At 49.1% G+C, this 14,482-nt stretch overlaps 1 protein-coding gene across 1 annotated transcript in view; it reads right to left on the bottom strand.

The window, feature by feature from the left end:
* The window catches only part of DISC1 (DISC1 scaffold protein), a 303,581-nt gene that overhangs the window by 247,560 nt on the left and 41,539 nt on the right, over nucleotides 1-14,482 (bottom strand). The window contains exon 4 of the mRNA XM_077751688.1: nucleotides 9,355-9,505. Coding sequence (XP_077607814.1) covers nucleotides 9,355-9,505 — 151 coding nt within the window. The remainder of the gene's footprint in view (nucleotides 1-9,354; nucleotides 9,506-14,482) is intronic.

Here is a 14,482-nt window from a genome sequence, read left to right as displayed (position 1 = left end):
GGTCTTTCTTCTTGGGTCTTTTCCACCAGCCATTTAAAGAAGGATAAACCCCATTTGTAAAATAAGGTCTTACGCCACTGACGGCAGTGCGAACATTTCTCATCCCAGTGACCCCATGCGCCGTGTGGCTTTTGTGAGCACATCGTTCAACAATACTGAGGAAGGAATGAACCCTCTGGGGGCTGACGCTTCTGGAATGTGCCTGAGGTGAACCCACATGACTACCTCCACCCTAGCCAGCACCTGGGCCCCAGAGCTCTCCTGCACCCTCCTTTTGCTCTGATGGTTGCCTTCAGAAGCACAGAGTGAGATTGTTACAAGGCAGGAGTGAGGCCAGACGAGGCACCTGCCTGGACACCCCATGCCAGAATGGCTCATGGCAACAGCTATGGTTTACACAGTTGTGCGTATCACACAGATGGTCCCTTTCCCAGACATGAACGAGACTTTGTGGTGCCAAAAATATTGCTGTTTTGTGCCACTTCCGGAATCCAAGAATCTGAGTCAAGGAAAAACCAACATTTATCAAGGCCAATGCTCTCATTATTACAGTTGGGACAACCTCAGATCAGATGAGTATTTCTGGCAACAGGAGCCAAGTACAGCCCCTCTGAATACCTTTGCTCGCTGCTGCCCCCCACGGATGGCCATTCTAACAAACTCATGTCCTGTGACTTCCGTGTTTCCATCCCTCCCTCTTTGGGAAGATGGTGAGAAAGAAGTGGTTTGGGCCAGTCATATAATCACTGAAGCGTGGTTTAAATCTAGAAATTGCTTCCTCCTGCAACGCAGTATCATAAATTATCAAGGCCACTGTGATAGCACAATACCATAAAAATGCCAGGCACAATACAGATAACTTTACAGTTCTGCCTTTAGATAGATAGATAGATAGATAGATAGATAGATAGATAGATAGATAGATAGATAGATATAGATATGAAACTGAAATGTATCTAAAGAGTAAAACGAATAGGGGCACCTGGGTGGCTCAGTCAGTTAAGCCTCTGACTTTAGCTCAGGTCATCATCTCATGGTCCGTGAGTTCGAACCCTGCATCAGACTCTGTGCTGACAGCACGGAGCCTGGAGCCTGCTTCGGATTCCGTGTCTCCCTCTCTCTCTCTGGCCCTCACCCACTTCTGTTTGTGCTCTCTCTCTCTCTCTCTCTCAAAAATACATAAATATTTTCTTAAATTTTTAAATAAATAAAGAGTAAGGAGAATAGGAAACGAAACATCACTGCTTTCTATAGTCTTATCCCACCCAGAGAAAAGACTGCACTACAAGGGGGACACATGAATATTTACGTGGGTTTATAATAGCTTTGCCTGATACAACTGGCTTCAGGAATGTGAGCAAAGAGGATGGCACAGGAGACCTTTATATGGAAGATTTTATTTATAACCCACTAATTCGAAAACAAACTCTGAGGGGGTCCTCTGCGGCACACCCCACTTACTCTTCTCTTTCCCTTCCCTCCCATCTCAAGGTGATGATGAGGGGTCGGCGGTGGGTCTCCTGGGAATGCCACACGTGCCATGCTAATGCCAGTCTGGCTTCTCACCTTGAGCCCCGATTCAGGCTTCAGAAACATATCCTGGTGGGTCTGGGTCGTGATGGCCATTGTTACGTGGTACCAGAACGTAGCCATCCCATTTTACCCCTCTGGTAAAATGTGTCTATAACAGCTATTTTCTCATCTTATCTAGGGCACCTTCCTTCCAGTCTGGGAACTTAGAGCCCACTGTCATGCATTTCCACAGTGGGATGGAATGAAAATTAAATGAAAATAAAGAATCCCATGTTTCAGAGAGACTAAAGGAAGCACTGGGCAGAGGACAAATGACTCAACCCAGAAGCATCACGGACCACACGATATTTATCTCTCCTGTTCCCCACCTGAAAGGAAGTATGTGAGCAGGAAATATTTGGACAGGCTAACCGGAGCTCTGCCTTGATAAGCCCCACTGGAAAACACTTGTATGTCTCTGTTTTCAAACGTGCTTGTATTTTGTCCACTTGTGTTTTAAGTTATCCATTGGGAAACACACTTGGATAAAGGAGATTTTGCACACACACACCCCACACACAATTTAGGTTGTAAGTATATGACCAATTTCAAAGTACATATTGCCAAAGGTCCAAGGGGAAAAGACATACGATGTATATAGTCAAAGATATTAATGAGAAAATTATCAGTCATGTGGGTGATNTGATAAGCCCCACTGGAAAACACTTGTATGTCTCTGTTTTCAAACGTGCTTGTATTTTGTCCACTTGTGTTTTAAGTTATCCATTGGGAAACACACTTGGATAAAGGAGATTTTGCACACACACACCCCACACACAATTTAGGTTGTAAGTATATGACCAATTTCAAAGTACATATTGCCAAAGGTCCAAGGGAAAAAGACATACGATGTATATAGTCAAAGATATTAATGAGAATCAGTCATGTGGGTGATAGTCAGTCAACCAAAGCCCTCTCTTAAGAGAAAGTAAAAAAATAACTCTTGACTAGAGGAAAGATACAGCAGGAATAGGCGTGCCTCTGTTCCTTTCTGATCATTGCTGTTGCAGGATATTGAAATATAATTTTCCAATTGCTCCAGAATCAGAAGCTAAAGCTGAGACACAGGCCCAAACGCTCTGCGTTATAAACTGCTCTGACAATGGGGTATGGTGCCCCACACCAGGCACTGCACAAGCAATGCCACCACAGGCAAACATCACTCAACGCACACACCCACTGGCCATGCAGGAAACGGAGCTTTCACAAGAGATGCTTCTCCTTCCCCTTTCCATGGCCCCATAGGGGGGCGAGGAGAGGGTAAACGCTCCCACTCAATCCAAACGAAAACAAGAACACCCAGGAGACCCACTCATAAACACTGGGGGTGCCCTGTAAGCAGGAACATCTGATTCTCCAACATGGACATCTAAGTTGGAGTTCTCTTAACAGAAAGTCTGAGACGAGGATCTGAGTTTGGGCTATGTTCCGGAGAATTGATTCCCAAGAAACTCAGAGTGAGGGGGAAGCATGAAAAGTCAACCAGTGGTATGTTATTGAGCTGATCAACACAGGGACAACTTGGGGCTCAATCCTACCAGGAACTGCCTGGGAAAACATACGGAAGGTGCCTCAGAACTGTCCTCCAAAAGACTGGCAAGGCTGGCTCATCTACCCACCAACTCCCACCCCAGCTCTTGACGGCTGCCCTCGGGGGCATTCATTACCCACTCCCCATCCTCACAAGCTCCAGAGCAAGCCCTGTGGCACATAAACCTGTTGGGAGCCTAAGGTGGACAGAACTGTCCGCAGCTGGAAGGGAAATCGGAGGAAGGCCAAGAGATCGAGATACAGGACATCAAGTGTCTGCAGCAGCGTGTGCACACACAACTGACTTTCTGATGTATCACTACCTCCTTGAGCTGGAATAAAGAGGGGGCACCTGCGTGGCTCAGTCAGTTAAGCATCCGATTCTTGGTTTTGACTCAGTTCATGATCTCACGGTTCGTGAGTTTGAGCCCCGCACTGGGCTCTGTGCTGAGAGTGCAGAGCCTGCTTAGGATTCTCTCTCTCCCTCTCTCTGCCCCTCCCCCACTCACTCAAAATAAATAACCTTCAAAAAGAAGAAGAAATTGGAGAGCCATGGCAAGGCAGAGAGGTCTGTAATGGGGCAGCCTGCATCCCCACTGCTCAGTGTAGCAAAGATATGTGAACTTCCCATGAATCAAGGAGATGTTGCAAACATTATCCTCCCCGAAAGTGTGCCCATTGGGTAAGGGGACCCAGAGAAAGAGGCGGAGTGATATGTGAAAAGGGGCAGTTGCCCAAGTGGGGTGGGAGAGGTTGTGCTCACCTCAGGGTCTAGGGATGGAGAAGGGCCTGTGGTGTCCTGGAGAACCCGCATGTGGGTGCCAGCAGACAGTGAGTGTGCCAATGCCTTATACATGGGGTGTCCCAGCCCGGTAGCCAGGGAGGCGGCAATGACCAACAAGGAGTGGGTTACAGACAATGGACAGGGAGAGATTTGAAATGGATATGGGACTGAAGTTGCAAACTGGACCGGGTGGGCTGAATGTCAGTAACTGAAAATGAGCCAGACACCTGTGGTACCACACCACAGTGAACCAGTTATCTTACTGAGCAAAGTGGGACCGAAAACCAGGGCAGGCACCCCACCAGGGAGCACCAGGACCTGCCACTGGCCGAGCCGGGTTAATCCGTTGAAGGGAGTAGTGAAGCTGTCTGGGCCGCAGAAGGAACCTGACAGATGGGAGTGTCATTTGGGGTGTATTCTACATAAGATGCAGAGCATTAAACAGTGGTTTTCAAAAAGCTGAATGGACCAAGGGCGCCTGGGTGGCCCAGTCGGTTAAGCGTCCCACTTCAAGTCATGATCTCACGGTTCGTGGGCTGGAGTCCCATATCGGGCTCTGTGCTGACAGCTCAGAACCTGGAGCCTGCTTCAGATACTGTGTCTCCTTCTCTCCCTCTCTTTCTCTCTCAAAAATAAACACTAAAAAATTTTTTTTAGGTTGAATGGACCAGATTAGTAACGACAAAGTGACAGTAAAAATTAAAAATGAAATACACTACCTGACTGTACTTGGGCATTTACATTTCCTTAAATCTTATTCTAAACCAAATTTCTTAACTGGTGACGCGAAGACCCCTCCCCAGCAGAGAGCATGGCGAAGCCGCCGATCTGTGAGCCTGTGGAGGCTGCATGCGATCCATCGTCTGTGCGGCTGTACATATGTGATTTGGTGACGATGGAAGGAGCCTCTAGCCTTCATCAGATTCTCAAGGACACACTTGATCCCCAAAAGGTTAGGCAGCACTTACAAGTGCTATTCATTAGCACTGAAAATTTCCCATGTCAGTGCAACGATTTCATTTCTACAGGAAAAGTACAGCTCATCAGAAAGCATTCTATGTCCTTCTTGACTCAGAGAGAGCCCCTGGCCTGTAAAGACACATTTCTGTCCAGGCTCCATCTTACTCCAAAGCTGCGTGAGAGCCAGTCCTGCACTGCAGCCCCCTGGTGGCCACCGTGAGAACTGCAGCCATAGCCCCTGGTAGGGGAAACTGGGGAGTCCAGGTAGCCCTGGATGACACATAGGAGTGTGGGTGGATGACACATGTCACAGGGCTAGATGGGCAGCCGGTACACTGAAAGACAATTTTCTAAAAATTATTAATAACTATGTAATTCTGCTAATATGCATTAGGAAAATTTAAGAAGTTGATTTTGTGTCATGATGTTCTAGTTGTGTTAATAATAAGACAGGTGGATTTGGCAAAAGAAAAACCCCAATGATACATACATAGTGAAGTTTGGAAAACAGTGATCTAATTCAACCCTCTCGTTTTCTGATGAGGGGAGTGAAGGGTGAAGAAGTTAGGAAACTATGCCAGGTCATATAGAGCTGGTTAGTAGAAGACATGGGACCAGCACTTGGGTTTCCTGACCTGAAATCCAATGTTTTCTTAAGATACCATCACAGCTCTTTTGGCTGGAGGTGTCCGAAGAGAGGCTGAAGGAGCATACAATGAATGTATGATCACATTCATTCATTCAGTGAACATTTATGGAATACCCGTTTGGGGTCAGCCACTGTTCTAGCCTCCAGGAATAGAAACATAAATACAACACAGTCTTGTCCTCAAGGACTCACAGCCAGAAGAGTCGACAGATACTCAAGGAAACATTTATTCACTCAAGACCCAAGACAGGAGTGAGGCAACTCAAGGTAATTCAAGGGGAGAACGGTGTGATTTCTGGACAAGGCCTCACAAGGATGGTAACGAGCTGAGTCTCGAACAATGAGCAAGAGGTGAAAACAGTGGGACACGTGCAAGATCATAGAATTCACAGACATTCTCAACATTTAGGTAACTTCTACTCCTTCGGTACGTGTAGCTTGTAGGTGTCGGTGATGGTTAGTTATATTCTGGGCTCCTGATGGCGATGAGCTAGATTGGAATGGCACTGAATGCCATGGTAAGTAAACAGCACAGATTTTATCCTGAAAACAGTGAAGGCCACTGGGCATGACCTGATATGCCCAGCTGTGGCACTGCAGAGGATGACTGAGAGGGAAGAATATTGGAATCGGAAACACCAGCAAGGAAACCATTGCAACAATCCAGACTAGAAACTCTAGAGCAGAACCAAGGCAGTGACATGAGTCGGCAAATTGGTTGGGAATGAGCTAAGGCTAGACCGTAGAGTCAACCATGAAATTGGAAGTGAGGGAAAAGGAGGCGCCAAGTACGTTTCAGAGTTCTTACTTGGGTAACTGGGTAGATGACGTAAGTCACTGAGAGTGTGGATGTGGGAGAAGGAGCTGATTGGGGGAGAAGGAGAGTGAATCTCATAAATAGACAGTTTTAAGACGAATTTACTAATGGCAAGGATAAAAAGATCCTAAACATTTTAGGATAAAATAAAGATAAAGAGACAGCAAACTTAGTAAAGGTCAGTGAGATGTTCAAAAGGCCGAATGGTAGGGTGCAACTCTGGAGAGGGATCAGGGCTAAGAATATAAACTAGAGGAAAGTCAGTATGTTAATGGCACCTGAAGCCCAGGGATATCTGAGGTCACCCAGAAGGAGAACATATAAAGTGAGAAGACAGGATAGGCTAGAACAGAAGACAGAGAAGCATAGATATTAAGAAAACAGGGAGAGACTAGAGTTGTCAAAAGGCCGAGGAGAATGGCCAGCTGTGTAGCCAGAGAACCAGGAAAAGGGTGAATCGTGACAGCCTAGAGGAGAGTTTTCAGGATGAATTTGATCGATCCAATGTTCCAGACCACACCGTGATACAGAGCAGAATAAGAATGGAAAATGCCTTTTAAATTTAACGGGAAATCATTGCTGATGGCAGCAGTGATAGAGATAGAAATCAGATCACAGATAAGCATCAGGTCAGATATCAGACCGTGGAGGTCAGGTCCCATTCACTCCGAAAGTGAACGTGAACTAAGCGCATAGCATGCAGGTAACCCCTGGGGGAAATGGACAGAAGATATCAGCAAGGCAAGCCCATGGTTTATATTGGCTCAATAAAGGGTTAATAAAGGCCTCCACTTCTATGGGGAGAATATTAAGTCAAAGCCTATGAAACTATTTTTTCATATTTATAAGTCACAAACAGTCAGATGTAAGGAATGTCAGATGTAACCCAAGAGAGTGAGGATGGGTGACCCTGACTGTATTTTAGTCCTCGTGTTCTGTGAGAAACTCAGCCAAGATCGGCGCATCGCTCTCCATTCAAATCACACGTAGGCTAAAAAGACAATAATGGACAAGCCTCTGCCAGCTCAGCAAGCTCATTCCAAGCCAAGACTCACACTAGGCGGCCAGCTCTGTGGCCCAGGCTCAGCACCCACCTGCTGGGGGGTCTGCACAAGCCCCTTCACCTCTCCTGGGCCTTGTACAAATAAATATAAATACAGATGATAATGATGTCGATCTCCATAGAGATACAGATAATAAAATAGTTCTACCTCCTAGAATTATCTTGAGGATTCAATAGGAATTACCTCGCGTCCACTGAAGGAAGACTAGACAAGCAAAACGTGATACAGCTGCACCACGAAATGCTGTTCAGCCTTACAGAGGAAGGAAATTCTGATACAGGACGCAACATGGATGAACCCTGGGGACATTATGCTGAGTGCAACGAGGTTCCGAGAGGAGTCAAATTCAGAGCCCGAAGCTGGGGGCAGAATGGGAAGTGGGGAGTCCGTGTTTAATAAGGACAGAGTCTCAGTTTAGGAAGATGGAAAGAATTCTAAAGATGGATGGCGGTGATGGTAATGCAACAATATGGATGAACTTTACATCTCTGAACTGTACACTGAAATGGTAAATTTCATGTCACCTATGCTTTATTGCAATAAACATGGAAAACAGTAGTTAATTCCTAAAGCACTTAGTCACCGTTCTGCAAACGTTGTTAAATACACAGAAACACAATACATTGGCAGATGCTACATGACCCAAGACAGAAGTGAAGACAGGAAATAACCCCAAAGGAGAAAAGAAAGCAAGAATTCAGTAGAAAGTCAAGTTGGGAAAGACCGCGTATGAGCGAGAAAGGGAGGGGAAATGATACTGCAATGTCGATGAAAAACTGCATAGGAAAAGGAGGTGGAATCCACCTGCTCTTTAAGAAACCCAGTAAAAGTTCACTCAACAAATATTTATAAGGAAGCACTAGAGGTGCGGGGCACTCTGCCACATGCCGCCAGCGAAACAGCAGGGCAAGAACATGAGAAAATAATCAGCATCACTATTAAGACAGGCTGTGGGGGGAGCGCCTGGGTGGCTTAGTCGGTTAAGCGTCCGACTTTCACTTAGGTCATGACCTTGCGGTTCGTGGGTTCGAGCCCCGCGTCGGGCTCTGTGCTGACTGCCAGCTCAGAGCCTGGAGCCTGTTTCAGTCTGTGACTCCCTCTCTCTCTGACCCTCCCCTGCTCACGCTGTCTCTCTCTCTCTCTCTCCTAGAAATAAATAAAACATTAAAAAAAAAAAAAGACAGGCTGTAGGGAGAAACCAAGACAAGTGCAATGCACAATGCCACGGACCCTTCATAGGAATGAGCTGGACAATCTTGTGGTTGTCGGGCCACCTGGAAGTTGGAAGTACAGTGTGGTTGCTGTGGCCATGCTTACAACTAAGGAGAAGCAGACCTGAGCTGTGATTAGGCCAACAGCATCCATCACAAACCCGTTCCCTCGCAAGCCCTTCCCCAGGAGACAGGCAACGAGCAGGTAGATGAGAGCAGCGGTTCTCAGGCTTTTCAGACATGCCAGCACCTGGGACCCACCCCCAGAGAGCCTGACTCAGTCCGTCTGGGTGAAAGCTGAGCGTTCAAAGAGTCTCCAGGTGATTCAAACGCACAGCCAGGATTGAGAGTCTCCTGCACTACAAAGAGCGATGGCCCCTGTGTATCCGGATCCCAGGGGACCCTTGGGCAGCAGTAACAGCAGAAGCCGATCCGCAGCTGGAAGTGAGAGGCAGGAGAAGGGTGTGCTTTTCCCCTTCAGTCAGCGAGGACCACCTCTGGCTCTTCCGGGCCTGACCAAGGGGCCCCTGACAAGAGGAACTCCCTCCCTCCTCCTTCCCAGGGAAGCCTGCTCTCCAGGCTGTGCTGGGGGAGGCTCTCTCCCCTTCAATTAGCAGACGCAGCTTCTTAGGGGAGCGTGACCCACACAGGCCACTCCCTCCGGAAGGGACCCCCACCTGCCCAACCAACAAAAAGGGCCGCCGAGGGTCTCCCCAGGTGTTCTCCCCATGGGAGCCAGGAAAGTGGGGGGCGATCCAAGTACTCACAGCTGGGAGGCCCTGTGGCGCAAGGCCGCTTGGGCCTGTGCGTCCAGCTGGCCCAGGAGGCTGCAGAGGGCCGGCTGCCTCGAAGGAAGCTGGAAGTGCAGGCTGCCTTTCTCCTCCTCCAGCTCTTCCAGTCTGTGTCTTAACGCCTCAGCTGACAATCCAGGACGGGAGAGAGAGGGATAAAGAACCATGAAATGCCAGATAGGTAATCCCGGGTCCCAGAGCCCCACTCCCCGCCAACGTGCACCTTAACGATGCAGCGCAACCGCGTTCGCTGCCCACACCTCCGCCTCTCTGTGAGTGCTTTCGAGAATCTTCTTTTCACTGGCTGCCCAGCCTCCCTACTGTTTGTGCCTCCAAATATCAGAATGTACAGTGTGTGTGTTTATGTCACGGCGATAATGATAGTCATCCTCTGGGAGGACACTTAATATTAAAACCAGGGTTTTCGCTCAGGAGAAAACCTGCTCATTTTGAGGAATCTGAGGTCTTCCACTGAAAAATGTCAGCACCCGAGCTTGGGTTTTAAGACCGTTTCCTTCCAAACTTCCCATCAAGACTGAGCCAGTTATAGTCACTATCGTCAATGAAACGATGTTCCAATTCCACATTATAGATGACCATATATCCACCTCCGTTATCAGGCAGGAGTCCTATTATTTTTTTAATGACCTAAAGTTTCCCTAGGACAAAGTGCAGATGCACAATCACTGTAAAACAATTTTTCTCTAGAAAAGTAAACTTGAGAACCTGGAATCCCTTCCAATGAGAAACCTTAACAACCAAACACCTCAAGAATTGGAAAATCTCCCCTAAAGCTATTTTTGAAGAAATAGAAGGACTGGGTTCAAAAATACCATCCATCAGGGGGCACCTGGGTGGCTCAGTCAGGTAAGCATCTGACTATTGGTTTCGACTCAGGTCATGATCTCACAGTTCATGAGATCGAGCCTCGAGTCAGGCTCTGCACTGACAGCGTGGAGCGGGCTTCATGTTCTCCCTCTCCCTCTCTCTCTGTCCCTCCCCCACTCCCTTGCCCCCCTCTCAAAATAAATAAGCCTTTAAAAAATTAATTTTTAAAAATATCACCCATCGGATCTTCCCTCCTGCTGCTCCTTGCCAGGCGAATGGGCAGAAATTTGGTGGCCTCCACCCTTGGGTAGAAGGTGGGCTCTGGAGCCACCCAGGATCCCTGGCAGCCACTTCTGGCCATGAGTGCCTACCGCTTACCCTGACATGCAGTGGAAACATTAGCATCTTCTGTGTGTGCCATGATGGGGAGATATTTGGGAGGCATGACCCCTTAGATCATACTTCTTTACATATCCATGGCCATTAGGCCATTTTCCAGGTAGGCCATTTCTAGAAGACCCAGTTTTGTTTGTAAAACTCTTTGGACAAAACTGTTTGCCATATACCAGCCGAGGTCAACGCTAAGCACAGTGCACCCTTGACTTGACACCTCTCTCTTACTGCCCTCTCCCAGGATGCGCACTTGGGCGGAGGAAAGGCAGGTTTCGGGTGCTTTGGGCACACAGCCTCCCCATTAACTTGCCATATACACTGGCACCAACAGCCAGGAACCTGCTAAGAGAACTTGCCAAGGATTCATTCTAACAATACCGGAAAGGGCCATTTCCTTACTTCGAGCCCAAGTCACAGGGAACTGCCAAGGGCTCTCAATCCGTGCCACCCTGTTCCAAGTGACAGCGGGAGCTAATCCACCAACAACACACAGACGACTCTGGCCTGGCCATTCTCCCACGACAGTGCCAAGATACGCCTATTTCCTAACACCGAGAGGCTCAAACTTTTTAAAGAAATGGATTCTATCTTAATTGACTGTTAAATCTTCAATTAATTTTATTACTTAGTTGTTTACTTCATTCGTGCTACATGAAATCAAAACTGCCGCGAAAAGCGGTAAGTGTCTCCCGTGACGTGCTTTCAAATCCCGTCTTCCTGCCGTGGTGACCTGGTGACGTGACGGGAGAGGTGGGTCAAGACGCTATTACACGGGATTAGGACGGAGCCTGCGTTTGCACCTCGGCTCTGCCACTCCTAGCTGTCCCACCTTTCAGCTACTTAACCTGCCTACACGTCAGCTTCCTAGTCTGTGGGATCGGGGCTAATAGTAGTATCTCCATCCTGAGGTTTCCCGAGAATCCAATGAGATCATCTGTGCAAAGCATTTAGCACCATGCCCAGCAGCCGAGCTCCCAGCCCACGACCGAAGGGTTGGCTATTTTTAGTAGCACCGTTAGGGAGTGGACTTGGAGTGTTTGAACAGATGTCAGACCCCCAGCCCGGCCTCCCGCTGCCACCGGCTGTGTTCTAAACCGTCCCCTCCCGCAGCCTGGTGAAAAGCCCTCAGGGACTGCAAGCCGATCCAGCATCAAAAAAACCCTGGAAATGGTACATTGGCTGCCCCAAATCACATCCGCCATGAATTTCAAAGAAAAATATAAATTATCCCAGGAAATACCTCTGATTAGCTGTGCTCTGCATTGCTCCTCACCTTCAAAACTGTGACGTCTAAGTTACCTCCATGTTATGATTGGAAAAGTGCGCCAGGACAATCACCACTGACTCTATAGCTTATTGTCCCCAGTCTCTAATGCCCTCCTCCCCCAGCTTCTCAAATGGCTGTTGGCTACTGAGAGCTCCACCTCACAGGCTGGCATCACCTCTGCTCGGCATTAGGGTGCAATCTACTGGTTCCCCCAAAGTACACTCCTATTCGCTAATTCCCTACTGCGGACAGAGGGAGCTCCCAGCCAGGGCAAAGGCCCTGAGGCAGCGAACAAAGGGGAGAGAGGGCTGGGGTGGACTTGGTCATCAGGGCCGCAGAGCCCACTGCAAGGACTGTCTTGCTTATCTGGAGGGAGGGGCAACCCCTGGAGAGTTCTGAGCAGTGATACGACATGACTGGCTCTTGTTGAATGGGATAAACCGGGTGCTCCCCTGGGAGAAGACCACACGGCAGAATCTCGGAAACTGGTGCCCAGGACTGACGTGTGAAACGGGGGATGGTGGAAGGTGCCGGGAGCTCAGATATTCTCTGACAGATGGGATGTTGGGAATGGAGGAAGGCAGAGGTCAGAGGGACTCCAGTATTTGTGGCCTGAGCCACCAGGACAAGGTTACTGTGAGCGGAGTTGGCGGAATCTGCGGTTCCCTCTGCCAGAAACACCCTTCCCCACAGTGACCCAAGCAAGCCGTTCTCCCTCTTCAGCTCTCAGGCCCCTTGGGTGGGCTCCCCGGGCTCTATGCACCCTCAGCACACCTGGCTTCTGCTTGCACTCCTTCAAGGCCTCCTGCGCCCGTTGGAGAGGGACCGTGTCACCATGCTTGTCACTGTTTAAAGACCTACACGGGGACACTGCCTGGCTCAGAGGGAGCACACGCAGGGAAGTGTCTGGCTACACTCAAGTTAGGTTCCCTCATGGCGTTTCCTGCTTGGTTAAGCTTCCTTAAGCCACTTTACGTCGTTTTCATTAGCAACCAAAAGAACATAAAAACGTAAAACTCATCAAGTCTAAAACGAAATCCACCGACTGCCTTGCAAGATTTTACTTTCTTTCTGCCACGGGCCCTGATGGGGTCGCTGCCACCCAGGCCCACAGCTTGGGGCTCCTGGGCTTGTCACCTTGCCATGCCTCCACATCCTGGGGGCGTCCACGTCACTCATGCCCACTTCCCCATTACCAGGCAGCCATGTCTCTCACTTCCGTGGGATGAGTCCCCTCTCTGCCTCAGACTCCCACGTTCCTCCAGCGTTCCCGCACGCGGCCAGCAGACTGCCCTTCCTAGAGCTCAGGCGTGTACAAGCCAACGAATGAGCAACCAGACCAAGGAATGCAGAGACACCTGCTGCGTCCCCGCACTGTGCCAAGCACATTCACACACACAACACAGAATGTTCTCAGAACCCCAGAAGACTCCCCCCAGCCTCCAGAACAAGGGCCAAACGCCTGTGGCTGGCCTTCGAGGGCACCATGAGCTTGTTCAGCCGCGCTGTCCTCCCCCACACTGACACTCTGCTCCTTGAGTGGTGCGGTGAGGACACAGAATCGTAGCACTAAGAATCAGAACACCTGAATTCTATCACCGGCTTCAGCACAGAGCATACTTTTGACCAATCACTTCCTCCAGTCACGTCTCAGGGCCTCATCCGCTAGGTGGGAATAACATCTCCACAAGGTGTTTAATGAAATCGTGGATATTATCTAACAGCAGAGAGGTTGGAAACCACCCTGTCTTCGTCAGCTCAGGCTGCTGTCACAGAGCACCACGGACGGGGCGGCTGAACTAACAAACATTGATTCCTCACAGTCTGGGGGGCGGAAGTCTGAGATCACAGTGCCAGCATGGCCAGGTTCTGGGCAGAGCCCGCCATCAGGCGGCAGATGGCCAACTTCTTGCTAGGTCCTCACGTGACCAATAGAGAGTAAGCTGGCCTCTTCTCATAAGGGTACTAATCCCTCTCATGGGAGCGCCCCCCTTGTGACCTAATCACATGCCAAAGGCCCCACCACCTAACACCTTCCCATTGGGATTAGGTCTTGACATGCGGATTTGGAGTGTCACAAACATTCAGTCCGTGCATGCCTCCTACAGGGGAGGGAGAAGCTTCAGCCAGAAGAAAAATGGTTCCTCTGGGAGGAAGGTGTGTTTAGAAATGAAAATAGTATTTTTCACCTCCTAAATGCCATGCTTATTATTTCACATATTCACTCAGTTGACAAATACTTCTGATAACTCAATATTGCTAGGCTGTAGGGGCTCAAAAGATGAACAAGACGATTCCTGGTTCTTAAGGTACTCGGTGACTAGGGACAGGGGTCAAAATTACAAACAGGTCTTTTCTTGTCTTCCTGTGCAGAAAAGGTGGCCAGCAACCCGCCCCATTGGTACAGAGGAGCCGTAAAGGAGCACAGGGGTGGTGTGCCCACCACCACCAAGGGTACTGGGGGCCAAGGGGCCTCCGGAAGCCACACAGAGGCCGGCAGTGGCATGCACGGTGGCGTGCCCAGTAGCACCTGCAAATGAGGGACATCAGGGGAGAGGGAGAGCAGGTGGGAGAGAGAGCCAGGAGGTTAGGAGATAGGTTACACTGAATAATACA

The sequence above is a fragment of the Crocuta crocuta genome, unplaced genomic scaffold (genome assembly GCF_008692635.1).
Source record: "Crocuta crocuta isolate KB4526 unplaced genomic scaffold, BGI_CrCroc_1.0 scaffold59, whole genome shotgun sequence".
Classification (NCBI taxonomy): Eukaryota; Metazoa; Chordata; class Mammalia; order Carnivora; family Hyaenidae; genus Crocuta; species Crocuta crocuta.
This window is presented reverse-complemented; position numbering and strand designations above follow the sequence as displayed.